This window comes from Globicephala melas, chromosome 15 (genome assembly GCF_963455315.2).
Source record: "Globicephala melas chromosome 15, mGloMel1.2, whole genome shotgun sequence".
Lineage (NCBI taxonomy): Eukaryota > Metazoa > Chordata > Mammalia > Artiodactyla > Delphinidae > Globicephala > Globicephala melas.
In genome coordinates, this window is record NC_083328.1 from 1,174,408 (window position 1) to 1,202,297 (window position 27,890).

The 27,890-nt window shown below is 60.2% G+C and overlaps 1 protein-coding gene across 2 annotated transcripts in view; it reads right to left on the reverse strand.

Annotated features, from left to right (window-relative positions):
* The window catches only part of MAD1L1 (mitotic arrest deficient 1 like 1), a 319,426-nt gene that overhangs the window by 7,117 nt on the left and 284,419 nt on the right, over positions 1-27,890 (reverse strand). For both annotated transcript variants that reach the window (XM_030849542.3, XM_060285821.1), the window contains one exon: positions 27,405-27,595. In XM_030849542.3, the coding sequence (XP_030705402.1) occupies positions 27,405-27,595 (191 nt within the window). The remainder of the gene's footprint in view (positions 1-27,404; positions 27,596-27,890) is intronic.

Here is a 27,890-nt window from a genome sequence, read left to right on the forward strand (position 1 = left end):
ATGAAAGAGAGAGGAGAAAAGAATGAAAGAGAAAGAACCACACACGCCAGAGCGAGCCTTGGGGCCCTCGAGGGACACGCCACACGTGCACCTGAGCCCCTGGAGAGGCCGAGACGCACGTGCAGGCGGCTTCCGAGACGGCCCCCAGTGACCCTGCCTCCTGGCACTGGCGTCCCGCGCAACCCGCTATCCTCGAGTTTGATGGACTCTGAGTAAAAAATACGGCACAAATGATGGGGCGTCACTTGGGAGGTGGTGTCACAGTGGACGGTGACTGCCCTGCTCTCACTCTCTGCTTCTTGCCTCTGATGAAGCACAAACCAGAGAAGCCATGACCCGTCCGCATGACGAGGAACGAACTGAGCTCTGCCCACACCCACGTGAGTGAACTCAGGGGCTGATCCTCTCCTGGTAGGGACGTGAGGTGACCACAGCCTGCGAGAGGCTCTGAGGAGGGGGCCGGCTAAGTGCACTCAACTCCTGGCCTTTGGAAACTGAGCGACTCAGTCTGGGGATAATCTGTTATTCAGTGATGGATGACCAATACAGGAGGACAGAAAAAATACTTGGAAAAAGAACAGCCCAAAACATTTGAATGGGATGAAAACTAAACTGGCAGCTCCAACAAGTTCAGTGAACCCCAAGCACAGAAAAATAAATGAAGAAAATGACACCAAAGTACATGGTAATGAAACCACCCAAAATCAATAATGAACATTTTTAAAGCAGCCAGAGAAAAACAGACACGTGACCACAGAACAAAGAGGGGCTGAAAGCAGATTCCTCACGGGGAACAGGGAAGCCAGGTGGCCGTGGGACAGTGTCTGTAAAGCACAGAAACAACAAACGAAACCCAGTCAACCCAGAATCGCACCCGGTGAAAATGACACGTGGGACCGGAAAAACCCTATTATCGCCAGCTGACTGACACTACAAGAAATGCTGAAGGAAGCCCTTCACAGAGAAGGAAGATGAAGGTGGAAAGGTGCGTGTACACAGGAAGAACGAAGAACGCCTCGTTCCTTCAACGCACAAGGAGTGGAAGCTGCATATGAAGCACATGAAAAAACTTCAAGTACCTTCTAAATATCTCTGAAAGGTGATCGACTATTTAAACAAGAACAGTAGCAGTTTACTGTGAGGTTTACAACATGTGTATAAGTAAAATGTATTTCAAGGAGTTGAATAAGGCAGGAAGGAGGCAACTGGAAGGTTTATGCGTGTAGCACGAGAACTCCAAGGTTCTCAGAGTCAACGTGCAGCGATACTATGTCGCTTGAAGTTGACTGTGGTAAGATGTACACTGTAAGTCCTAAAGCAATCTGTAAAACACCAAGATAAAGTTACAGTTAACAAGGCAAAAAAGGAGATATATGAATTTGTACAAATTATTCAGTTAATCCAGGAGAAGGCAGAAAAAGAGGAACGAAGCATAGGACCCACTGAAAACAAATAATGAGATGTGGGCGTAAACCTAATCAGAGCAGTAATCACCTTAAATGTAAACGGTCTAAAGACACCAGTAAAAAGGGAGAGACTGTCAGACTGGAAAGACTTGCAAGGCTTAATTATATGAGGCTCACAAAAAGTAAAAATACGGGGCTTCCCTGGTGGCGCAGTGGTTGAGAGTCCGCCTGCCGATGCAGGGGACGCGGGTTCGTGCCCCGGTCCGGGAGGATCCCACATGCCGCGGAGCGGCTGGGCCCGTGAGCCATGGCCGCTGAGCCTGCGCGTCCGGAGCCTGTGCTCCGCAACGGGAGAGGCCACGACAGTGAGAGGCCCGCGTACCGCAAAACAACAACAACAAAAAGTAAAAATATGAAAAAGATAAACCACACTAACGGAAGCCAAATGCTGCGGTGACCAGGTTGACACCAAACAACTTAGATTTCAGAGCAAAGAACATCATCAGGGAAAAAGGCCATTTCAGAACAACAAAGGGATTAATCTACACACAAAATAAAGACCAACAGAAATGCAAGAAGGAATAGACAAATCTGTAATTATAGTCAGAGATCTCAACACCTCTCTGTCTACTGAGAGAAAAGGAAGATAGAAAACGGGCAAAGATATAGAAGATTTGACGATACTATAAAAAAACCTGACCTCACATTTATGGCATACTCCAAATACAAATTATTTCTGAGTATATTTATTTAGACAGACCACATTCTGGACCTTAAAACAAATTTCAGTAAATTTAAAAGGATTTATTTCATGCAAACTATGTTCTCTGACCACAATGAAATTAAATCATCAAGTAATAACAGAAAGCTATCTGGAAATTTTCAAAATATTTGGAAACTTAATAATATACTTCTAAGTAACCTATGGGTCAAGGAAAAAATCAAAAGGGAAATTCGCACTTTTAAACCGAATGACGATAAAAATAAAATGTCAGAATTTGTGGAATGCTGGTAAAACAGAGCTTGGGGGAGAATGTATAGCACTAAGTGTCTACATTAGAGAAGAAGACTTCAGCTTCGACCTTGAGGACTTCCCAGGCGGCCCAGTGGTTAGGGCTCCGTGCGTCTGCTGCAGGGGGCACGGGTTCAATCCCCGGTCAGGGAACTAAGACACGCGCCGCGGCCAAAATTAAACAAATAAATACACAAATAAGAAACTAAAATAAAAAGGGCAAAGTACACCCAGAGTAAGCAGAAGAAAGGAAATAAAAGATCAAAACAGAAACCACTGAAATAGAAAAGCATTAGAAAAAAATGAAACCAAAAGGGATTTTTTCCAGATTAATAAAATTGATAAACTGGTCAGATTAATCAGGAATAAAAGAAGACACAAATTACTAGTATCATGAATGAGAGAGGTGACAGCACTACGAATTCTATGGATGTTAAAAGGATAGTAAGGGAATATTATGAACAACTTTTTGCCAATAAACCTGACAACTTAAATAAAATGGAAAAATTCTTTGAAAGACACCAAAACTACCAAAGTTCACTACAAAGGAAAGAGATAACCTGAATAGTCCTACGTCTATTAAAGGAATTGAGTTTGCAGTGAAAACCTTCTCACAGAGGAATCTCCAAGGCTGGCTGGCTTTCCTGGTGAATTCTATCAAATGTTTAAGGAATAAATAAATATCAGCTCTACATAAATCGTTTAGGAAAATGGAAGAGGAGGAATGCTCTCCAACCCATTCCATGAGCCAAGCATCACCATGATGCCACGATCAGACAATAACAGCACAAGGAAAACAAATACAGTCCAATAATCCCCAGGAGTAGACATGCAAAAATGCTAAACAGTAAGCAAACGCATGTCCAATAACATACAGAAAAGGTAATACAGGTGGGTTCTGTCCCAGGAATGCAAGGCTGGTTTACCATTAGAAAAAGTAATTCAACATATAAACAAAGTAAAGAAGAAAACCCACAATACCTCAACAGATGCAGAGAAAGGACTTGACCAAACCCAACATGCACACCTCAGAAAATTCCTCAGCAGATGAGGATCAGACCAGAACTTCCTCAGCCTGATAAAGGACGTCTCTGACCAGCCCACAGGTGACAGCACACTCAGTGGCTTCAGACTGAATGAGTCCCTTCAGGTTGAACTTGGGACAAGAATGTTCACTCTCACCACTTCTACTCAACACTGTTCTGCAGGTTCTAGCCAGGGAAATAAGGCAAGAAAAAGAAACAAATCCCTCCAGTTTGGACAGGTAGAAGCACAACTGTTGTTATAGATAACATCACTGTCTCTGTAGAAAATACAATAGAATACATTAAAAAGCTACTAGAACTAATATGGGAGGTCAGCAAGGTTGCAAAATAAAAGGTCAATTTTACAGGGCTTCCCTGGTGGCGCAGTGGTTGAGAGTCCGCCTGCCGATGCAGGGGACACGGGTTCGTGCCCCGGTCCGGGAGGATCCCACATGCCACGGAGCGGCTGGGCCCGTGAGCCATGGCCGCTGAGCCTGTGCTCCGCAACGGGAGAGGCCACAACAGTGAGGCCCGCGTACCGCCAAAAAAAAAAAGGTCAATTTTACAAAAAAGAACTGTTTTTATATGCTAGCAACAAAAAGAAATTAAAAGTAAAAAACAATTCATGATTGCATCAAAAACATGAATAACTTAGGGATAAACTGGACAAAAGACGTGAGACACCTGTGCCCTGGAAACGAGAAGACGGCACGGAGAGGGAAACTGTTCACAGCTTGGAAGACTCGATATTGTCAAGAAGGCAACTCTCCCCACGTGATCTACAGCTTCAGTGCAGCCCTAGTCAAACCTCAGCAGGCTTCCAGCGTAGGACTTGACAAGCTGGGTCTAAAATCAATACGGAAGTGCCGAGAACCCAGAGCTCCCCAAACCTTGAAGAACAAAACTGGAGGCCGAGACCGTGACTTCAGGGTGGCAGTGCAGGGAGGGGCGGCACAGAGACGCCCGCCGCCCGGCCTCCGCCGACACCCCCCTCCCGTCCTGCTGCTGGACGTGGCCTCCCCTCTCCCAGCCACGAACCCGTGCTGCCCCCCGAGCCCGGCTCGAGCCTCCCCGACACCTCTGCACGACCGTGACAGCTGGGCGATGCTCTCCAGTCTTCACGCTGGGCTGCACAAGCGCCTGCGGCACAAACGTCCAATACGATGACCCAGCAGCCACGGGTCTCCCTCCGTCGACGGAGCGGCTTGGGCGGGAGTGGGGTTCTCTCCTCTTTCACCCAAGTCGCCTCCCTTTGCTGCTACTGCTGGACACGGGTACACGGACGGCGGGACCCAGGCCTGGCAGTCAGGAGCGGCGGTCTCGGGCACACCCGCCGCGGCCCCCTCGTTTCGGGCAGGTGACGGTCTGCGGGAGCCTGCTCGGTCCGCATCGGGTCCGCCGTCCCTGCTGGGGGCCGCAGGTGCGCCCGGTGGCGTCCAGGGGCCTCAGCCCGCGCACGTGTGTCGCTAGTCTGTGCCAACCGTCCCTCGCCCCCCAGCACCGGATCATGTGCACACTGCCTTTTCATCTTTGGCTGAAGATCCGATCTTGGAACGGAATTTTCTTTTTTCCTTTTTAATTACTACTCGGTAACATCACCAAGCTGTGAGTTTATGGCTTTGTAGATCTTGTGTTTTTGACACTAATTACTCACAAAGGCTTTTTAAGCTCCATTTCAACTCTGCAACTGCCACGCCGGTAATAAAATAAGAGGAAGCGGCGACAGATTTCAGCCCTTCCCGCCTGAGCCCTGGGCTTCCGTGTAGCTGCGGTCCTGCGGCCCCGCGGCCCTGAGGCTCCAGCGCGGGAGGCTGGAGGTGAATTCGTCTGGGATTCCAGCCCCAGCCTTCCCCGCTCAGGGCCTGGCTCTGCTCTCCACTCTGGAGCTAAAGCACACTGGTGCTCGAAGCAGGACAGGAACCAGAGGTGGACTTTCCCCACAGGATCCTGAGCCTCTGCCCCAGGGCAGCCCTGCCCCCTTCCTCGGGGCTCCCTGGCCCACACGGCCCCTCGGCCAGTCCTCAGACCCTTACTGGGCAACCACCGCCGCAGCCGCAGACCTCTGACCCCCCCCCTTCCCCTGCTCGCCATGCAGAGGGGAGCAGAGTCGCGAGCCTGGAGGGCAGGGCGCGGGGTGTGAGGGTTAAAAGGCCGTGGCCACCTCTGTCCTCCCCTCAGTATGGAAGCTGACTTGGGCGCCAGAATGAGTTTGTTTGGACCCTAAGCTGGAGGCTGGGCTCCGGTCTGCAGGGGTGCCTGGATGGCACTGGGCTTGCAGTCACCGCTCCTGGAGCAGACGCAGGCTCCCAGGAGCCCCCGGTGGCAGGGCGGCTGGAAGGGTGGGCCTGGTCGCTCCATCAGGACCGTGCAGGAACCTCTCCACTGCGGCCAGGGCCCGGCTGCCCGCTAGCCGCCCACACCCCCGGACAGCCAGCCCGACAAGAAGGTGGTCTCCTCTCTCTTCCTGGTAGAACCCAGAGGTTCTTTGACGGACGATAAATCAGCCCAACAGGATCCCACCCTCCCCTTGTTTTCAAGACCCTGGCAGCGCCTGCCCTGCATGGCACGGCTGGATGTGCCAAAGGGTCCAGGCCAGCCAGGCGGGCCGAGGTCCTCAGTGCCCTTCTGAGGGCTTGGCTCCGTGAGTGGGCAGCTTACCAGCCCGCCCGCCTCTGGCCGTGCCGGGGGCTCCCTTAAACACATTTGGTTAGTCTCGGTTTTATGCTCTTTATTGCAATTCTATTTTAAGATGCAATTAAAACATCTCATTGCTGAAGTGCATGGTTCCTACTGGGCTCTTTTGCTAGCATGGAATCAAAACCAAAGGCAGGTGTGGAGACTCGGGGCGCAGACTCGTTTCTGAGGCAGCGGGTTTGGTCAGGACCGGCCTCCTTGGAGAAAAGGCCGCCGCGCTGGTGAGCCATGTGGGGGCTGAGCTGTCTCCCCCCAAGCACGCCCCAAGGCCCGAGACCTCCCTCCACCTCCGTGCCTGCACCCTGTTGCGTCGGGCGGGTCCTCTCCCAGGGGCTCCGTGCTCGTGCCAGGCGGCACATGCAGTCCCAGGTGACAGCTTCTCACGCTGCCCTGCCCTCCAGCCCCACGAGGCTCGCGACTTCCCGGCAGGTCAGAGCACAGGAGGGGCAGGGGCACCCTCTGCCCTGGCTGGACGGCATCTCACCAAAGCCACCCAGGGAGGCCCATCCCCGAGGGCGTCCACCGGACGAGTCACTGGCACCCAGGCGTCCACCCACGGCTGGGACCCACAGGGTGTCAGGCACAGGACGAGCACCAGCAAGGGACCGCCAGGATCTGGGGGCGTCTGAACCGAGGGCTCCCCCCAGAGAAGCAGCCGGCAGCAAAGGGCTCGCGCTCCCCCAGGCCCCATCCGGCCTCAGGCCTCAGGCAGGAGGTGCTGCGTGCGCACCTGCATTCACTGGAGGACCCCCTGCCCCGCCCCCGCTGCAGACAATGAGAGCAAAAGGGAGGAAGCGCTTCATTCTCTGCACGAAATGCTCCGACGGATGCAATTTGCGTGTGCAGATCGTGGGAAGTGCATCTTCCGTTCCATCAGCACCTCACCCTACATGAGGGTGCTCTTCGCTTTCAGACCTGTTTCACGGGGCCTGAATCATCACGGGATTTTCTTCATCTTGCAATAGGAGGGTTATGTCCTGCTGACAGCTCTGCATTTTCATTGACCACATTCATTTAAAAAAAGAAATTTCAAAACATACTCTGCAGTTGATTTGCTCCCTGGACCCAGGAATAGAATACAAATAATCTCCTCACTTCTTGCAGGTATCTTCCTGTGATTTAGTCTTGGAAATGATTTTTTAAAGGACTGTAACATTCACATCTAACCTGGGAAAGGGAAATTGCTCTCTTTGGAGGGTGTGAAGACCGCGTTTCTTTCCCAGCTTCGCCGGCCTTTTCTGTCGAGTAAGCACCAACTCCCCCTCAGGACACAGGACACATCCTCACGTGCTGGTGTCGGTGGCGGCAACAGCAGAGACTGGTGGCAGCGACCAGAGGGCGTGGCGGTTTAGGGGACCCTGCAGAGCTGGTCCTTGAGGAAGGTCCAGAGAGCCCCAGGCATCAGACTCCCTGACCAACACGGCGAGTGGCCGCCCGCACAAAGCACACTGGAGGGATCCGGACTCTGACGCCGAGTCCTGGGCTGCGTGGAGCCCGTCCCCGCCCAAGGGCAGGACGGCGCAGCCTCAGAATCTGCTCCCAGGACAGACCCCCGGGAACATCGTGTGACAGCGATGGAGAGGGGGGCCACACGGGACCCGTGCTGTGGGCCCGGGGCCTGATGTGACGCGTCCTCAGTAAACGTTCAGACGCACGAATCCTCAGCGCCAGGCTCTGGGCCCCCGCTGGGGCAGGCTGAGGTCCCCGGGACTCTCGCTTTCCGTCCCCCATGTAGCTGTCCGTCTCCCAACTGCCGGGCCGATCGGCCTCACCGGGAGTAACAGTTTAACCAGACACCGACCGGCGCTTTCTGAGCGCACCAGGGACAACGCTGGGTTTCAGTCAACCGCGGGGAACCCCGGGGGCAGCTGCTCATCGTGAGCAGGGAGGCGTCAGGACATGCTGGCAGGGGTGGGGTGGGGCTGGAGGGACCCGGACGGCGACGGGCCTCTGATGGAGGGGCTCTGCAGCTGGCCCTTTGCCAATGCCCCACACACAACCCGCCACCTTCGCCGCGTGAGCAGATGAACGTTGCCGTCGTGCCCTCCGCACGCACCTTTCTCACGCCAGCTGCGGCCCAGCGCGTATCAGGGGTCGGGGCCTGGCTCAGCCTGGTGCAGGGAGCGGGTGGTCGGCGCCTGACCGTCAGCCCACCTGCCAGCGTGGAGGCGCCCTGGGTGGTCCGCACGCCCGCACGTGGCTCGTGGGCTGAACCTCACCCGTGGGTTTTCCTTGATGCAGAACCTTGTTTACGAACGTGAGCCACTGTTACAGATTCAGGGAATTTAGCGTAAATACTGGTTGTTTCCAGCTCCTTTGAACCCTGGAAACCCTGGGCCCCCAGGCCCCCCGTAGCCACCCGCTCCGGCGAGGCCGAGGGTCACCATCCACGTGGCCCGTCACACGGCGGAGAGAGGTCTCCTGGGGCTCGGCCCACCGGGACGGGGAGACCAGGCGAGGGAAGGCTCGTGCGGGGTCGCCGGCCCTACTGCGCATCACAGGCTGGGCCTGCGCTCTGGAGGCAGGACAGCATGAGGGCTGGGCCCACTTGGGAACACGGTCAGGATTCCACGTGATTCTGCCTCAAGCGAGGACAAGGCCAGAGCCTTGGTGGTGACCTTGCTGCCCACGTCCCCGGGGGTTGCCACGCCCCCGTGGCGCAAGTCGGGCCACCCGCAGGACACTGGCCCAGGCCTCAGGGGGACAGCCAACAGCTCACACTGACTGTGGTACACAAAATAATCCTCACTCTGTACGGACGACGTGTCACCCTAGGAAAACATGACGACAGAAACATCCAACACTCACAATTACGTCAACACGCCGTTTCCTCCGTCCTGTCACAACTGTGTGTGAGCGTGTGCAGGAGACCCACGCCTGCGTACCCGGGCACACACGCAGGCTCACACGCCAGGCAGGCCCGCGTCTGCCCCGCTCAGACGCCCCTGCAGTTGGCGGCATGACCCCGCACAGGAGGGGAAGCCACGCTGACTCGCGTATTTACGCGTGTAAGTGCGTCCGGGCCCTGGACGGCCACCAGGGGAGGGGCTGCGTGGGCCGTGCTGAGCTGGTCTCACAGCTGAGAACTGGGGGCAGCTCCTCGGGCAGGACCCTGAGAAGACCCCCGACCTGGGCCTAAAGGGGGACCAAGGACAGACGCGAGAGGACGGGTAGGTCGGGGGGCTCCCGCCTCCCACCTGGTGGGGAAGGCGACCTGGGCTGCCCTCGGACGCACAGGGCTTCCTACGAGGCACACACGGGGCGCGGCTGACTTCACGACACACCATGAAATGCTGGACAGGAGGCCCCCTCCCCTCCAAGAAGCGACAGCCACGCTCGGTTAGGAAAATACCGCCTAATTTTCCGTCAGAGTGAGTGACCTTACGGGGGAACCTAATTTCCCGAGCGACCAGGCACAGGGTCTGTCCTAACACGACTCCCGCTGGCCTCGTCTGAGTGGCCTTCCTGGGCCTTGCGCCCGGTTCCAAGGCTCCTGGGGGCTCCGACCCACCCCTCGGATTTCCAGGCCGCTGTCGTTGCTGCCAGGAACCGGGTCGGGGCACGTGGCCATCGCAGCAGAGCCTGGACCTCAGGCCACATGGAGAAGGCTGCTCGTGGAGCCCGTATCCCGTCTGAGAGGTGCAGGCCCACGGGCCCCCAGTCATGGCTGCGAGGGCCTCACAGGGGCAGACACGTGGGGCGACACCCAGGTCCCTCAGCCTGGCGCAGACAGCCGACATCTGAGAGCGGTCCGGTGATATTATGTGATTTAAAAGCTAATTAAACTGAGTGATATAAACTATAACAGCCCCAGGTGTTTATTTCCAAAGAGCATTTGGAAGGAAAGGGAGAAAATCTAATAAAAAGCTCCGTGAGGTATTGCATTAGGAAGTAATCACGTCGCTAAATCACTCGGCGTCTGTGGCGGGGCCACTCCCGGCCCGACCCCTGCGCAAGGCCCTTGGGGGACTCGGAGGCAGTGGGAGCGGAGCTGGGGCTCTGAGCACGCGTGTCCCAGCCGCCTGGAAGTAGTGCCCCCAGAGGCAGGCAGACCCCTCACGGTTCACGCGTGCGCCCGTGGGCAGCCCCCGGATTCAGGGGACAGAGGGTGGGGAGAGGCCTGGTGACGGGCACGACGGTGGCCGGGATCCACCGGACACACACTCACTGAGGTCTTCCATTCCGGGCGTGGGGGCCCCCTCAGGATTAGCAGGGGGCGTGCGGCAGGAGTTCGGGGGACGGAGACACAGACTGCTGCCTGACGGCACGGCCGCCGGGCAGGCCCCGAAACCCGTCGCGTTTGCACGTGCACCGTGACCCTGAGACGTCCCAGAGACAGGCAGCCCGGGACCAGGACGTTGGAGGGAGCCCCAGCGGCCTCTGGCTGCAGCCCACCCCCTGCCCGCCGCAGTCCCTCCCTGGAGGGTCTGGCGTTCTCCCAGGAGACCGTCGGCACCACCAGGATGGAACTCACCGAAGGGAATCAATCTCCCATGAGCAGCGTCACCAGCCACCCGTCAGAGAAGGGCTAGTGCACCTGCCACGGCTGGGGGCCTGGGGCAGTCGGAGCGGGGGACGAGGGGGAGACCCAGCCTCCCCCTGCACCTGCAGGACACCTTCAGGGCTTGGCTGACGGGCTGAGGGCCACCTCCTCACCCCGTGGGCAGGAGGATGTGGTACCTCCTGCCACGTCAGGCCTGGCGCCTGAGATCTAGGATGATCGGTCTGGGCAGGGATGGGCCATGCCCCGCCCCCAGCATCCTCCCCCAGGGCAGCCAGCGGACCAGTCGCTCAGGTGTCCTGACCCCTGCCTCCAGCCTCTCCTCACACCCGCCGGTCACCCCCACGGGGCCCATGTGTTTCCAACAAGCACCTCCCGAGTGCCTGTAGGAGCCCCCGCTGCAGACAGCTCCGGGTGCCTGTCTGGGCAAGGGGGCCGGGGCGGCCAGACTCCAGGACGCCCTGAGGACTCCCTTCTCTCCAACAAGGTCCCCACAAGGACGACCCCTCCAGCATCAGCTTGTGCCAGGGGCTCTGTCTGCGTGGCTCGAGTCTCCCTCCCAGGTGAGGTGACGGGGGAAGGACAGCTGCTACCCGGCCCTCGCAGGCGGCACCGCGCCCTGAGTGCCTGGCGATGCTTCTGGAGGTGGACGAACCATTCATTTTTTTTTAGTTTATTAAAAAATTTTTTTGAAGTACAGTCGATTTACAACGTGTTGGTTTCTGGTGTACAGCAAACTGATTCAGTTATACGTGTACATATATTCTTTTTCATATTCTTTTCCATTATGGTTTATCACGGGATACTGAATATAGTTCCCTGTGCTCTACAGTAGGACCTTGTTGTTTATTTTAAATACAGTAGTTTGTATCTGCTAACCCCAAATTCCTTATTTATTCCTCACCTATCCCCCTTTCCCCTTTGGTAACCTTAAGTTTGTTCTCTTTGTCCATGCATCTGTGAGTCTGTTTCTGTTTTGTGAATTAAGTTCATTTGTATCATATTTTAGATTTCACATATAAGTGATATATGATATTCGTCTTCCTCTTTTTAACTTGTTTCACTTAGTATGATAATCTCTAGGTCCATCCATGTTGCCGCAAATGGCATTATTTCATTCTTCTTTACCGCTGCGTAGTATTCCATTGTATGTATGTACCACACCTTCTTTATCCATTCATCTGTCCATGGACATTTAGGGTGCTTCCATGTCCCGGCTATTGTAAATAGTGCTGCAGTGAACATTGGGGTGCATGTATCTTTTCGAACTATGGTTTTGTCCCGATATATGTAAAGGAGTGGGACTGCTGGATCATATGGTAGCTCTATTTTTAGTTTTTTAAGGAACCTCCATACTGTTCTCCATAGTGGCTATACCAAGTTACATTCCCACCAACAGCGTAGGAGGGCTCCCATCTCTCCACACCCTCTCCAGCGTGTATTAATTGTTGACTTTTCGATGATGGCCATTCTGACCGGTGTGAGGTGATACTTCACTGTAGTTTTGGTTTGCATTTCTCTAATAACTAGTGATGCTGAAAATCTTTTCCTGTTGTACCTGTTGGCCATCTGTATGTCTTCTTTGGAGAAATGTCTATTTAGATCTTCTGTTCATTTTTCGATTGGGTATTTTTTTTGTTGTTGTTATTGAGTTGTATGAGCTGTTCGTATATTTTGGAAAGTAAGCCCTCGTCAGTCACATCATTTGCAAATATTTTCTCCCAGTCTGTATGTCGTCTTTTCATTTTGCTTATGGTTTCCGTTGCTGTGCAAAAGCTTGTAAGTTTGATTAGATCCCATTTATTTATTTCTGGTTTTATTTCTACTGCCCTGGGAAACTGATCTCAGAAAACATTAATACAATTTATGCCAGAGAACGTTTTGCCTGTGTTCTAGGAGTTTTATGTTGTCGTATCTTATATTTAAGTCTTTAAGCCATTTTGAGTTTATTTTTGTGTATGGTGTGTTCTAATTTCATTGATTTACATTCAGTTGTCCAACTTTCCCAACACCACTTGCTGAAGGAACTGTCTTTTGTGCATTGTATATTCTTGCCTCCTTTGTCGTAGATTAATTGACCGTAGGTGAGTGGGTTTATTTCTTTTCCATTGATCCAATATGTCTGTTTTTGTGCCAATACCATGCTGTTTTGATTACTGTAACTTTGTAGTACTGCCAGAAGTCTGGGAGGGTTATGTCTCCAGCTTTGTTCTTTTCCCTCAGGACTGCTTTGGCAATTCTGGGCTTTTTATGGTTTCATATAATTTTTAGGATTTTTTTGTTCTAGCTCTGTGAAAAATACCATGGGTAATCGGATAGGGATCTCACTGAATCTGTGGATGGCTTTGGGTAGTACTGGCTGAATCACTCTTATTCCTCACTGGCCCCTGACCAGTAGACACAGCCCATCCTGCACAAACATAGCCTCTTAACCAGGCTCCCCAGGTGGGCTCCTGTGCTGATCTAAAGTGCAGACAGGTCAGGCTGCCAGGGAGAGAAAGGAGAGGGAGGCCGAACCAGGAGGAAGAGTGGGAAGGAAGCACTGGAGAGAGAGGGTGCATCCAGGGGGACAACCAGGCCGGGCCTCACCTTGGGGCTGGGTTGGGTTAGGGGACGCCTGTCCCAGGACACTGGTACCCGGTCAGAAGAGCTAGCTCGGCACCCTCTCAGGCTCCTGGTCAGAAACACAGGTGGGGTCCGGGACCTGCAGGTCCGGGCTCAGAGGAAGGCTCTGAGGCTGGGCTCCTCCTCCTGCCCTGCACCTGCCAGACGCTGGGGCGAGTCATGGGCGCAGTGTCGGCGCTGGACCCGGCTGCCCTGCAGAGCCCACACCTCCTTCCCTGCTCACATTAATCATGACAGAACAAACAATGGTGTTTTGAAAATGCATGTTTCTACGTGATTGGGTTTTTTTTATTTGGTTGGTTTAACATTTGAAATATAATTTCAACTTGAGTTTCCTCACCATGGGGTTAGGCTGAGGGCTGGGGAAATCATTGCCGGTGCTCCCATCATTAAGGGCGGGGGTCCCAGAGCACACGCACCGGGCCCCTGGGTGTCAGAGCTGGCAGGCTGGCATCGGGGCTGTGGCATCTCACGCTGAGTGGGGAGGGGCGGGAGTGGCCACAGGGACCTGTCTCCACAGTCTCCCTCCCAGATCCCAGGCTCCTGAGGGTGCGGGAGGCTGGATGCCTACACAGCAGGGCAGGCGGCTACATCCCTGGCCACACCCGCACGCCCCTTCCCGCCGCTCTGGAGCTGTACGGGCACCAGCCTCAAGGGGGCATGGGTTCACCCACCTGCTGGCTTAGAGCGGCTCTGGGCGGGTCTGAGCGCCGGCATTCTCAGGTTCTAGAAACTCCTCACGACCCATGTACTGCGATTCAGAAGATGCAGGCTAGTGTGTGCCAACGGCTGCCGGCCCAGGTGTCACCTCTGGGAGGTGATGCACGAGATCAGGGCACTGCCGTGTGAACGGGGACGGAGGGTGACATGTTCTCCGAGGCCAGCAGCCTGGCCCCAAGCCCCCTTGGGCAGCCAATGCTTCTGAGTCTCTGTCCCCTCGTGTGGAACAGGGACAGTCCACCTCAGAGCTTACTGGGTGGATAGACGAGACACGCACGCAGAGAGCCTAGCACTTGGCCAACCAGGCGCGCACCTGACAGCGGGTCCATCGCAGTAGGCGAGACCCACCCCCCGCCCTCCCTGCAGTTCCACCTGCCTTGGACACAGGCCAGAGACACGGGCAGCAATGCCACGCCTGCACTGTGGCCACCGCACCCGCTGCGAGTGTCGTGCTTCCCCGGCTCAGACCTCCCTGTGCTGGGTCCTCTGCCTGTGGAGCCTTCCTCCCCCGAGACGCTCCCCGGCCTTCAAGGCGCGCCCCAGCGTCTGCTCCTCCCGTGAGTTTCGCAGGGCCTGCAGACAGCCCATCGCTTCCTTCTGCATCGTCCATCTGTCCACTGTCCACCCACCCAGGACCGACTGAGGGCCTGTTATGGGTCAGGCACGGCTCTGCCCTGTGTGCTGAGGACAAAACTGGGAACGAATTGGACAGTTACTGCTCTTGTCGAGCGTCTGTATTCCAGTGGTGCAGACAGAAAATAAACAGGTACGTGATACAACAGCCACAAAACGAAGCCGGGGAGGCCCTGGACAGAGCGACGGCTCCTCTGGAAAGGACGGTCACGACGGGCCTGTGCACGAGGCGGCCTCTGAGCAGAGCCCTGGACGGGGCACTCAGGGACCAGGGCAGGGCGATGGCACATACAAGGGTCCTGAGGCAGCGCACTCGGCGAGTCCAGGAGGAGCCTGGCGGCTAGTGAGCCTTGAGCGGCGTGGACGAGAGCGTGTGGGAGGAGCTGAGGCTGCAGGAGATGCATGTGGCGGTGCCTGGTTTGCGAGCGTCCTGCCCGGCCCTCCCGAGACCAGCCTGGACTCCACGGGGTCCACTCGGCCCAGCCCCGAGAGCGAGCACAGGCTTCGCACTGTGTGTAAAGAGATGACGCAGAGGGGCTTCCTCTTTTCAGTCCCAGAGGCCGTGGCGGCCTCGGGCTGACCACCACCCACCCCCGCTCCGTCCCGGCTCCTGCCCGCCTCACTGTCCTGGGGAGCTCGGTGGGGCCCCCAGCCCCAGGGTCTGCGTGTTTCAGCCCCTGCGGCCCTGCACCTGCCGTGGGGCTGGCCTTGGAGCCACCCTGCTTGGCCGCCACTAGCTGGGAGCTGGCTCGCTTTCCAAACGTGGGAAACCTCATCTGGGACAAAGGAGTCGTGCCACGTCGCAGGCCTTGCTGGGGAGCGAGCGAGTGAGCCCACGGCAGGTTTCTGAGTGGCAGGCGTCTGTGGATGCCGCCTGCCAGCTCTGTCATTTACTTAATGTTTTTCTTTAAATCAACCATCTTTATCAACTTACGTAGACTTAGCTTGAAAAGAAGCTTTATGTCACCACCGTAACGTGAAAACAAACACTCCTTGCTATAAATAGAGCAACTATGAAAATGAATTCAACAGAGACAAAACAGGGGCACCGAGCCCTCGTCCACGTGTGGGGTGGGCTGAGCCCGAGGCCCATCCGCTGGCAGGGGCGGGGACCCAGAGCCAGACACCACAGCCACGCCAGCCCTGGCAGGTGCAGGACCAGGGGCTCTACCCTCCCCAGCCCACTGCGGGGGAAGGGTGGCGGGGCAGGAGTTAAGGCAGCCAGAGCCTGGCCAGCCTGGCCCGTCGCCAAGTGGGTGTCAGCAGAGGAGGGAGGAAGGAAGAGGGGCTGGGGAGCGGGCTCAAATCCAGTCACGGGTCCACAGAGCCCACCGGGAGCAACAAAGGTGAGGCCAGCCGGAGGCCATGCTGAGCCGTCCCGACCCTGGCCTCCGCGTGGCTGCCGCAGAGAGGGGACAGGCCAGACGTAGGGGCTGGAGCCCCAGGAAGGGCTCTGGAGGGTCAGACCACAGCAGGGGACCCGCTTTTCTCACTCGTCCAGTAGAGGATGAGCGGCAGGGGTTGCAGGGGCCGCACGGCTCAGCCCGGCGCACCTGAAGCTGTCACAGACACGCGCGAAATGACTCCCTAACTTGGGAAGCTGCCGTGGTCATTGGCAAGCAGACTCCACTCTCCTAGAACAGGGTCAGCGAAACTACGGTTCGTAGGCCGAACCCGCCGGCTGTTCTGTAAAGGACACATCACGGGCACACGGTCGCGATCCTCGGGTCCACGCCGCCCTCCGCTGCACGTGCGTGACCTGGGCAGAGCGGACCAGCTGCGACAGGGGCGACATGGCCTGCAAAGCCGAAAATACTCACAGGCTGGTCCCTCACACACAGAGTTCGTCAGCTCCGGCCTGGGACACTCTCCTCGGGAGATCAGCCCCGCCCGCCTGGCCGACCAAACCCTCCTCAGAGCTTCTTCCCTCAGCTGTAAACCTGTCCCGGACCCGTGCCGACCCTGGGGATTTTAAACATCTGTCTTTATCTAAGAATTTCGGACCCTGAAACCAAACCCCCTCCCCCAGCGTAAGGGGAAGCCCAGCCCCCAATACGGCCCTGGCCCTGGGGAAGCTGAGTGTGCGCCAGCCCCACTGCCCAGGGGACCAGTACCCGGTCCAGGCGCCTCACCCCCCGAACCCCGGGGCTCCGGTTCACGGGTGAGTTACCAGCCGCGCCTGGTCACCTCCCTTCTCCCCTGGGGCCCCGCCGGGTCCGCAGGACGGGGGTGCACGCCGAGGCTCAGCCCCACGGTCGCTCTGCGGGGGGGTGTCCGCCCGTCTTCGGTGGGTGCTCTGTGCGCCTCGCACCAAGGATCACGAGAGGGACCTTGTGGAAGAGAGAAGCCACCAGAGCCCAGACCAGGAGTCCTGTCGCTGCTCCTCCCACGAGCGACGCCAGGACCACTTTCCACCGCCAACCCGGGGCCCAAGGCCGAGGCTCCACGTGGCTGCGGGGACAGAGCCATCCCCGTGTCTCAGTGAAGCCGGAGGGGGGAGCCGTGACTGGGCGGGCCTGAGGGGCAGGGCTGGCCAGGGGAGCCCACTCCACCTCGGCGCCCACCCTGGACCTGGCACGCGTGCCTCCTGATCCCAGCTTGCGCGTGGGGCAGTGAGCGAGCGCGACAGCAAACAGGACACTCTCCCGCTGCAGAGCTGGCGGGTCCAGACCTCCATCAGGGGTCAGAGTCAGGGCACACTGCCCTAGGGGTGCAGCCCGCACCCAGCCCCCCCGGAGGCCCTCTGAGACCCTAGCTCCCCGAGGGGGCTCCCCACGGGCCCCGCACGGCGTCCTGCCCCCTGTACCACAGCTGTGCCCCCAAGACGGACAGCAGAGGCTGGCCCAGCCCCCTGCTCCACGGCGCCCGTACCGTGCCCTGTCTCAGGACACCTCCCCCACTCCAGCCCCACGCTCCCTTCGGTCTCCTTGGAAAAAAATGCTTTAATGTTATTTACAACAGCGGCGCATCGGAGGAGGGGCCAGCCAGGAAGAGGAGTCTCTTTACGACACAGGAGGAGCTGAGAGGCTGGAGAAGGCTGTCCCATGTCACCATCGTCACCTTGCCGAGAAGGCCGGTCCTCCTGGCAACCAGAGGCGGTTCGTACAGGCGCCCGGAGAGACACCTGCCACAAACTTTGACGTGAACTAATGAAGTTTGCACGCTTATCGGACCGGCTGCCCTGGAGACTCGGCACCCACACCGACCGCCACGCGAGGCCAGCGAAGGCTCCGTCTCACGGCAGCGCTCCTGCCTGCGCCTGGCCCGGCCCCCGGCTTCGGCTCGGAGGCAGAGGCCCAACCCCAGGGAAGCGCAGGGGGTCTTGCGCTCGGGGCTTGGTGGCTCCATGAGCTGGAATGGTGGCACCCAGTGACCCTCTAGGGCCTCGGGACCGGGGTCCAGTCTCGCAGCGGACAGCGCCAGCCCCAGAGTCCTTACGGGCTGGCAGAGGCGCCTGTGAGCTGGTGCTGGTGGGCCCTCTCCAGGCTGATGGCCCCGAATCAGGTGTCCCTGTGACCAGGGAAGGATGACTGCCCTGGGCCTGGGGAAGGAGTTGGTCTGAGGGTCTCTTGAGCCAAGTTCTGGGTGAGGCGGGGGTGTGGGTGGGGACGAGGTGAGGCCTGGCGTCTGGAGGGAATGGGCGGGGCGATGGGCTGACGGGGGATGCAAGGGGGGGTGCAGGAACTGGCTGAGGGTCTGGTGCGTGTGAAGGATTCGGGCAAAGCCCCCTGGGGGTCATCTTCGAGGACGAGGAGGCAACCGGCTCTCTGGGGCGGGGCTAGGGGGCGCTCCTGGGTGGGGCCCCCTGCTGCTGAGAGGTTTCTAGTTTGAGGGGGTCACTAAAGCCCAATGAGAGGCCCAGGCTCAGCAAACACCGGGCTGACCTTTGCTACCCCTCCGCCCACGGGGCGGTGGGTCTCCCCTTCAGGCTCCGATCTCTCCAGGCCTAGAGAATCAAGGTCACCAGCTTTACAGACGTGTACTGACTTGCATGACCATCGAATACACACTGACAAAACAAGGGAGATGCTGCATACAGTTACGGGCTGGACTGCATTCCTCCAAATTCATGTGTTGAGGGCCCCCCCAGCCAAGCGACTGTATCTGGAGACAGGGCCCTTAATGAGGTAACGAAGGTAAAACGAGGCCATCAGGGTGGGGCCCTGATCCAAGAGGACTGGCGTCCTTACGAGAAGAGGAAACACAGAGGGCTCTCTGCCCCCCACCCCCGCCGCCTCCCAGTGCGTGCACAATGAATCCACGTGAGGACACACAGAGAAGGTGGCCATCTGCGAGCCGGGAATGACCGGACGGCACCGGGCTCGGACGTCCAGGCTCCAGACCGCCGGTCTGTGGCATGGTCTACGGTGGCCCAAGCTGACCCACACAGCAGTGCCCATCACGTGGTCTTGCCTTGGAAAAGCCCACATCTTCCTCCCCCGCGGCCACGGCGCTTCCGAGAAGGCGAGGGGCTGTGACCTCTGCCCGGGACCCGCGCGTGAGACCGACGGCGTTCCCTGCACTCCTGAGCCTGACAGATCTTCTACAGCTGCTTCCATAACTAGGAAGCTGCACACGCCTGTGAGCTTGTGTCTGGCTGACAGGTAAGTGGGGGCAGTGAGGAGGGCGACCTGGGCCCCAGGCCTGCTCAGGGCCCTTGGGGTCTGATAGCTCCTCAGGCTTGCTGGACGCCCTCCCCGTGCATACAACCCTCCCCGCCCCCACTAGGACCGTCTGGAAGAGGGTTTGCTGCTGCAACCGCAGGGTCAGGGCAAGGCTCACGGACTGCGTGCTCCACTCACTACCTCCCCACATTCACTTCTGAATGTCAAATCAAGCCCTTGACTCCCTTTCCTTAAAAACTCCCGAATGAGTTTGCACCGCTCTTGGGACAAAGGGCCAACGCTGCCGAAACTCCCAGGCCGTGGCCCTCACCCGCCTTCCCTTAGACCAGGCTCCTCTGCAACCCTGGGGTTCAGCCCCATGGCCTGGCTTCAGTCCTGAGGCTGCCCAGGCCTCCTGGACCACAGGGCCTTTGCACAAGATGATGGAATTGAAACCAGCTCTTCCACTGCACTGTGCTGCCTCACACTGCCAGGGGCCCAGGGACACAGGAAGGAAACGGTTCATTTTCCTGGGGAGACGCTGTCATGTAGTCCAACCCAGGTCAGCCTCCTCTCGACCGCCTCCAGTGAGCCCGAACGCAGCACTCCCTCTACGCCAAGTTGGCCGATTCTTTTTTTTTTTTTTTTTGATAAATTTATTTATTTATCTTTGGCTGCGTTGGGTCTTCATTGCTGCGCGTGGGCTTTCTCTAGTTGCGGCGAGCAGGGACTACTCTTTGTTGCGGTGCACGGGCTTCTCATTGAGGTCGCTTCTCTTGTTGCGGAGCACGGACTCTAGGCGCACAGGCTTCAGTAGTTGTGGCATGCAGGCTCAGTAGTTGTGGCTCGCGGGCTCTAGAGCGCAGGCTCAGTAGTTGTGGCGCACGGGTTTAGTTGTTCCGTGGCATGTGGGATCTTCCTGGACCAGGGCTGGAACCCGTGTCTCCTGCATTGGCAGGTGGATTCTTAACCACTGCGCCACCAGGGAAGCCCGTCGGCCAGTTCTTTATCCGTCTTTGTCAACTTTCATCCCGACGTTGCCAGCCTCTCCTTGCCCTGTGCTGAGGGCCGTGCCCTGGGACCCCCACAGCTCCCAAACCTAACTCCAGGCCCCCCCACAAGCCCACCCCCATCCACAGAAGGGCCCGGCAAACACGGGCAGCGGCAGCTCTGCTGGGGGGCCCCCCGGATAAGGTCGAGCCCTGGCTCTCACCCTCCTCCCAGGAGGCAGGTGTGTCCGGGCAGATGGGCCGTGGCCAGAGCACACTGTGTGCCCCTCCTGAGACACTGCAACGCCTGCCCAGCCAGATCCGCGAGGCTCGCAAGTCAGCACGCGTTCTGAGCAACGCACTTGAAATTCAGCGGAGCCAAGACAGGCAAGTTCAAATTACAGAGTCTACTTGGAGCTCATTGTCACAGCAGGAGCCTGGAGGCCCCACAAGTCGGCTCCTTCAGACAGGAGCCCGTGAACGGTCCCGACCGCCTGGCAGGGGAGAAAGCCAAGGAGAAAGGACAGCGTCTGCCCGGCCGGCCCCCCGGCGCAAGCTCTCAGCCCCCCACTTCCTGGCGGGGCCGCTCGCCGTCCTCTCTGAGCCAGGCCCTGGCTGACCACACAGCGGCACTGGCCGGCGGCGCAGAGACCAGAGCTGGGCCGCCTCAAGGCCCTGCGCCCTCCTACCAGGCCTGTCGAAGGGGACGCGGTTCCTAAGCGGCCCGTGACGGGCCCCAGGTCGGAGCAGAGGTTTGGTCCATGAGCCACGCCGCGTGGGCAGCGGGAAAACCACATCAAGACCAGCGGGCTATCGGCCCTCCTCCCAGGGAGCCCCAGGGCTTTCTGAGCCTGGGGGCCGCCATCCAGCTCCTCAGCGGCCGGGGGCCTGGAGGCTGACTGCGCCTGCTCACTGCAGCCCAGGAGGGGACGGCACCCAGGCCGGCCCCCGGGCTGAGCTGGGTGGGAAGGGCCCCTGCACGACCCGGGTCACAGTCAGGTCGGGTCTACGCGCGGATGACAAGGCAGCGGCCGAGGGCCCCGACGGCCAGCGCTTCCGCTTCGAAGACAAAAGAAGACGAAGCAAACCCCGCTTTCCCTGTCCCTCAGCCAACTCGGAACAGACACTCCAACTCGAGCTCCTGGACGCTCGGCGTGGGGTGACCGGGGCCACGGCCCTCCCAGGAGGTCTGCCTCCTCGTCCACAAGGTGACGGGGAGACCAGGTAGTCTGGGCACCTGGAGACCTGATTGTTCTCTGAACACGGAGGTGAACCACGGAGGGTGGGGAGGCTGGGCGAGACCGCACCCCAGGCCTGACGCGGGCAGGGCTACAGCCAAACACCCGCCACCTCCCGGCCCAGGAGCTGGCCCGGGGCCGCTGGCCACCGGCACTGCAAGCCTGGCCCCTCACGGGCACCTCCGGGGAGACCAGGGCCCTCGGCCGAGGCGCTGCTGGGATTTAAGCCCAGGGTTGGCTTGACTCTGCTGGCCGTCTCCACCCTGGGGTGGGGCTGGTGGGCCGGGGGGAGAGCTGAGGGACACGGCTCTGCTCAGCGAGCAGACCTGCCAGCAGCCGCTGGGCACGGGAGGGCCACCTGTCCCGCTCGCCTGCCTGCTGGCTGGAGCCCACCCGCCCCCAGACCCAAGCCTCTGCCTCGGCGCCCACCAGGGGCAGCGTGGGGCTGGGAGCCCAGCCAGCACCCAGCCCCGGGTGGCCCGGAGGTCACCCACACCTGCATCTCACCTGCCTGCGCCTTGGCCCCATCACAGGTGAACCGTATTCAGTTACAAGATGCCACCAGATCCTAGAGCACCCCAGGGAGTGGCCCGGGGGTCGGAGTGGCCAGGGCCAGGCCCCCTGCCGGCTTGGGGTCCAACAGGTCTGAGCCGCTGGGGCCGAAGTCCTTGTGGGGACACCAGTGCCTGCGGAGCCAGCCTCCTCCCACCTCCTTCCCGGGGTCATCTCGGCGCTCGTGCACAGATGGTGGGTGGGGGGGTCACTGCATCAGTCACTGCTCCCGGTGCCTGACCTCCGTCAAACCACGCACTCCACGCCCGGGTCTTGGGACAGACGGCAGAACGGAGAGGGGGAAGGACCTCCCTGCCCAGCCTCAGCGAGGTGGGGTCCCGGCTTCGGACCAGCCCCTCTCCCGATACGAAGGCCCCAGCCTGTGGATGAAGTCTCCAGGAAGCCACCTGCCAGGGAACCGGTCCCAGGGGCCTGTCCCTGAGCCAGCTCCACGAGGGGCTGCCTGCCACCTGCTCGCCGCCCGGACCCGGCTGGTCGGCCTGCTCAGCCACTGAGAGGCCGGGGCCACGGTGCCCCATCACAGGCCCTCTGCTCTCAGCTCACCCCGGTGAGCCGCTGTCCCAACTCTCTGCCGTGCAGCATAACGCCAGCCTCCAAGTCCCAGCCTGCGGCTGTGAGCACTGGGCGGAGGCCAGGTGTCCCTGGACAAGGAGGAGCCCCAGTGACGCGCGGCCGCGACGGTGTCCAGAGGCCTGGCGTGGGGGGCGGGGTCCAGGTCAGCACCTGCCGAGGGGAGCCCGGGGGCCGTGAGGCGTCCCTGCTCCTCTGAGCCCCTGCGACCTCCCACCTCTAGGCAAGAGCTGTCGCCACGGCAGCTCTGAGGCGCCCTTCCCGCTGACCTGCTCCGGCCCCAGCCCTGCGCCGGGCACCTGGGCCAGGCCGCGTGGTCGCCAGTCCCACGGCTCCAGCTTCTGCCTGGTCCGTTCTCCCGCCCTGCCCCCGGGGACCGGGCGACCCTCTCCAGGGAGGCACGGGTCAGGGCCGAAGACACCTGGGAGGCCCGTCGCCTCCGCCGCCCCCCAGTTTCCCTTCCTCCTGATGTCACCTCCATGGAGCTGCCCCTCTCGGCCCTCCCGCCCTGTCCCGGGAGCTCAGGAGGCTGGTGGCCCGTGTCCAGCAGGCAGGACGCTGAGGGCCCGGCTTTGTCCCAGTGCCCGGTGCCAGGGCAGGGCCCACGGGGTGCGGGGCCCCGTAAGCCAGGATGGCGGAAGGGGTCTGCTCCCTGCGTGGTGAGGGCAGGCCCGCAAACACGCACTCTGCTCCTTCCCAACCGCTTCAAAAGGAAGGCGCAGGCGGCTGGAGGCTCACGCCCACGTCCAGAGGCAGCAGAGGTGGCCTGTGTCCACTTGCCCCCGGCAAGGCCCGCCTGAATAAGGGGAGGCGGGGACGCTCAAGGGAGCCTGCACACCTGGCCCCTTCCAGGGCGGGCAGCAGGGCCACGGGGGGCCTCAGCCTGAGCCTCTGTCCCCTGACAACTGGACGACTTTGGGACGGAGCCGGCTCTGCCCATCCTCAGGGCCCAGCAAGCAGGGATGTGCTGGAGGATGTTCAGGGGCAGGGCCTCGGGTCTGTGTGGGCCCCAGTCCCCTCCGCCTCAGGCCAGCACCTCGCGGGGCCCCGGGGGCAGGCAAAGATCCCAGACGGCGGGATCAGGATCCCTGCCGGTCTGGCCGTGAGGGGAAAGCTCTGGGTGCGAGATGGGTGGGGCTGACACATGGCCTGGCGGCTGCCCGGCTCCTGGGGGGTTGGGACCCTCCCAGCCGCCTCCCTACCACCTGTACTTCGCAGCCTTGGAAAGCCGCTTGGGGACTCCACCCCTCGGCGCTCCCCCAAACCTGCATTTTGATTTCTCAGGAGCAGGTGCCCGTGGGGCCCCCCAGGAGGTGCACTGACCCGGGCACAACCGGACAGAGGCAGATGGGGAAGGTGCACGTGTCTGAGCGCCGGGTCCCCTACACACATGTCCACACGCCCTGGCGGCACACGGACGAAGCCACGTGAAGGTGCCACAGCTCCGTGGCTCTGGCCCAGAGTCCAGCGCCGTCCCACGACCTGACGGGGCGTCCTCACAGCCATGCCCCAAAAGTCATCTCCATGCAGCAGACACTGACCACTGCCAGTCCTGGGCCACACCAGATGCGGAGGGGGCTGAGGGCCAGGCCCTGAGGCGGCCGCACGGAGGAGCAGACGCACCGCCCAGGATGGCCCACAGCAGAATGTGGCGAGGGGCCACCGGGGCAGCTCTCCGGCCTCACGCTCACCCTGCGCCCTGCTCCTGGGCCCTCGTGAACCACCGCCCAATCCCCTCGTGAACCTGCCGCCCAATCCGGACCCGGGGCCAGGCCCCGAACTAGACCAGCTCCCTGGCAGGTGTTGGGAGTGGCCTGGCCCCGAGGATGGGCTCTCATCGGGGCCAGGCTGGGAGGACGAAGGGACCCAGGGCGGCTTCTGCTTCTCTGGGAGGCCGCGCCCAAGCTGGGCTGTAAGGGTCGGAGGGAAGGGGCACTGAGTGGAGAAGCAGCGTGTCCGGGGCGGGAACGCCCAGGCGGCGGGCCGCATCCAGCTCCCGGCCTGCTTCTGCACCGCCTGCGAGCTAAGAACGAGCTTGCGTGTTTAAGTGGCCGGAAAAGTTTCTAAAGCTGTTTGTAGCAGCTATACCCGTAACTGCTAATAACACCTGGAAACGACCAAGGTGTCTTTCAGCAGGCGAGGTACAGATGAACTGCGGTCCACGCAGAAACACCTGGAAACGACCAAGGTGTCCTTCAGCAGGCGAGGTACAGATGAACTGTGGTCCACGCAGACAGTGGAAGATTACTCAGTGAAAACGAAGTCAGTCGTCGAGTCAAGAGAAGACCCTGGAGGCGCCTCAAGTGCGAATCACTAAGTAAGGAAGCCGGGCTGAGCAGGCCACAGACTGTGTGCCTCCACGTTCTGGAAAAGGCAAAACCACGGAGACAGCGAGCGACCACGGAGCTGGGGTGTTCAGGGCGTGCAAGTGTTCCGTGGGACATTGACAGTCGCATTTGTCAAAAGCCACAGAACCGTACGACACGTGAGGTGAACCACGGACTCTACGGTCATAACACACAAGCACTGGTTCATTACTTCTAACAAAGGCACGCCCCCTCGTGGAGGGCCCAGGGACCCAGCTCCTCTCCCCGCCTCCCCTCCACACGGGTGGGTGCACGCACACGGGGCAGGGGTCACCTCCCACCCAGGTCCCTGGGCCCCGGTCCCGTCGGTGTCCCAGAGAGCAGGGCCCCGCCTGGGCCTCTCTGGACTCACGGCCCTGACTCTGGGTGACGGTGCCCATGGGAAGGAGCTCCAGCCTTGGGGACCTCCTGACTCAGTGCCACGTCTGCACCGGTTACGGCTCTGGGCAGTGAGCGGAGAAAGTGCCCGTCCCTGAACACCAGCGGTCGGCAGGGCCCGGACAGTGCTCAGAGCCGCAGGTCAGCGTAAGGCACAGCAGGGCCCCAGGGGCACCGGCGCCCTCACACGAGCCAGACCTCGCCGGGGCCACGACCCACAGGACCAGCCCCGTGGGGAAGGCATGTGCCCATTCCCCGACGGGGATACCGAAGCCCGGCCTCCGTGCCCGCAGCCCTCACTGCGGCGGGAGCCGAGCCAGGCTCGGGCCTCGGGAGACTGGGGCGAGTAAATCTAGGACTGGCGAGGAGCCGGGTGGTGGCCCGGCCACACCGTGCATTCACAGCGTTACGGGTTTCTGTGTGCCCCCGCAGGAGGATGTCACTGCATCCCCGGTTTATAGATTTGGAAGCTCCGGCTCAGCAGTTAAGACAAGCACAGTGGCCACGCCGGCCACGAGCTCGGTGTGACACGTTCTAGAATCTGTGTCCGGCATCTTGCCTGTCGCCCGAGTCCAATCCTGCAAGGCCCTGGGTTAGGCCGGGCCCCGACGAAGGCCAGGCAGGGAGGAGAGGGGCGGCCGGCAAACCCGACTGCCCGCCGGGCACCGCAGGCTCAGAGCTGTGCCCTGTGGCCGTTCTTACGGTCAGTCTCCTCCTTCTGGCCATGGGGCGCTCTCCGTCCCCGGGGCTTTAGAGGGGAGGGGAGGAAAATTCCCGTGAACCACAGCAGACAGGACGGCAGGGAGGAGAAGCAAGGCCGTGAACACGGCCTGCCCACACGTGGAGCTTCTGGGAGCTCCCAACCACCTGCTCAGCTCAACAGGCATCCTGGCTGCCAGCGCACGCGGGACAATCCTTCCAGGAACGCTCTGAAGGCTCCAGCCCCACTCCTCGGGGGAGCAGGTAGGAAGGGGGCCGGGCCCTGCGGGAAGAAGCTGGAGCTGAGCTCCTGCCTTCCCTTGAATGGAACGGCACCGGCAGGCAGCTCCCACCCACGCGGCAGCAGGGGCCGGGCCGCAGCTCCCCGAGCAGAGCCCGGGGGCTGAGCCCAAGCCCTCCATCACCCCGGCACACACCTGAGGGCCCTCACCTGCAACAACGCAGCTATTTCTAACTCTGCCTTCAACCCTCCTCCTGCCTGGAAAATCACCTTTGGGAAAATAAAGTCAACCGCCGTGACCTGAGATCCTTCCCCAGCCCGGTCCGCGGCCGCGGGAACCTGTGCGCCAGCCTCAGGTGGCAGAGCTGGGAGGCAGCGCGGGGCCGGCCTCTGCTCCCGCCAGCTCACCCAAGACCCTTCCACGGAGGCTCGGCTCTCCTGGGAAGCCCTTCTGAGCCCCGGGGCCAGGGTGGGAAGGGCCCTGAGTCCCCCAGAGTCCAGTGAGCTGGCCAAGGGGGTCACAGCTGCCGTAGGCCGAGGCGGCTCAGCGCACCTCCCCTCCCCTGCGGGCCGCGGGCACCCTGCACGGCGCAGCCGGTCTGCGCTGTGGACCTTCTCTCCGGCTGCTCCCCGTCCTCAGCTCACCCTCTGCACCTGCCCTGAGCCGGTGGGCAGGCAGCAGCTGTGGGCAAGGTGCTTCCCGTCTGGGACTCAGTGCCCTCGGGGACCAGCAAGTAGAGATGCCAGTGATCTGCTGAGAGTTCCCGCCAGCAGGGACCCCCCAGCCTGACGGCCCTTGGCCGCGGGAGTGGCACAGGTCTGGCAGCTCTTCTCCCTCGGCCTGTCCGCCGCCGTCCGGCTGCACGCCTGGCAGCACCAGGGGCACCTCCCTGGCCCGATCCTGACTTTCACCCCGTTACTCAGCCCTCCCGCGGGCACTGCTGACGCTGGAGCCCCCGCCCTGCTGCCCCCAAGGGACGGGGCCAACGCCGAGGAGGAGGGCCGTGAGGGGCCTGGGGGCGGACGCTTCCTGCGGGGGTCAGGGCTGCGGTGCCAAGCTCGGGGAGGCTGGCTGCCCGTTGGGGGGACGTCGGCGTCCTGTGCGCACGGCTGTGTGCAGCGCCTCCTACCTTGAAGATGAGGCAGTCGGTCTTGTGCTCGGCGTACATGGAGGTCAGCCGGTACTGGTTCTCTGTGGTGATGTCCACCTGGTAGCCCGTCAGCGTGTAGCACACCTTCCGGAACTCCTGGATCTTGGTCTGGAAGACCTCCTTCAGCCTCTGGTTCTTCAGCTCCGCGCTCTCCACCTGCTTCTTCAGCTCTGAGGGGGACGAGAGAGGCAGTCAGCTCCCCAGCCAGTGTCGGAAGGACAGACGCAGAAGGGCAGAGGGCGCCGGCTGAGGGGCGAGGAAGCCGCAGGCGGCTCCTGACGGGGAGGACGAGCCGGGAAGCAGCCCGGGCTCACCCCTCTCCTCCAGGCAGGGGCACAGATGGGGACCCTCATCCGAGACTGCAGCCCCGGGTCTGCCCGCACCAACCAGACGAGCCGACAAACGCTTCCCCGTCTGCAGCCGAAGCCCTGCCAGGGCTGGGTGTCCAAGCCAGCTGAGAGGCGG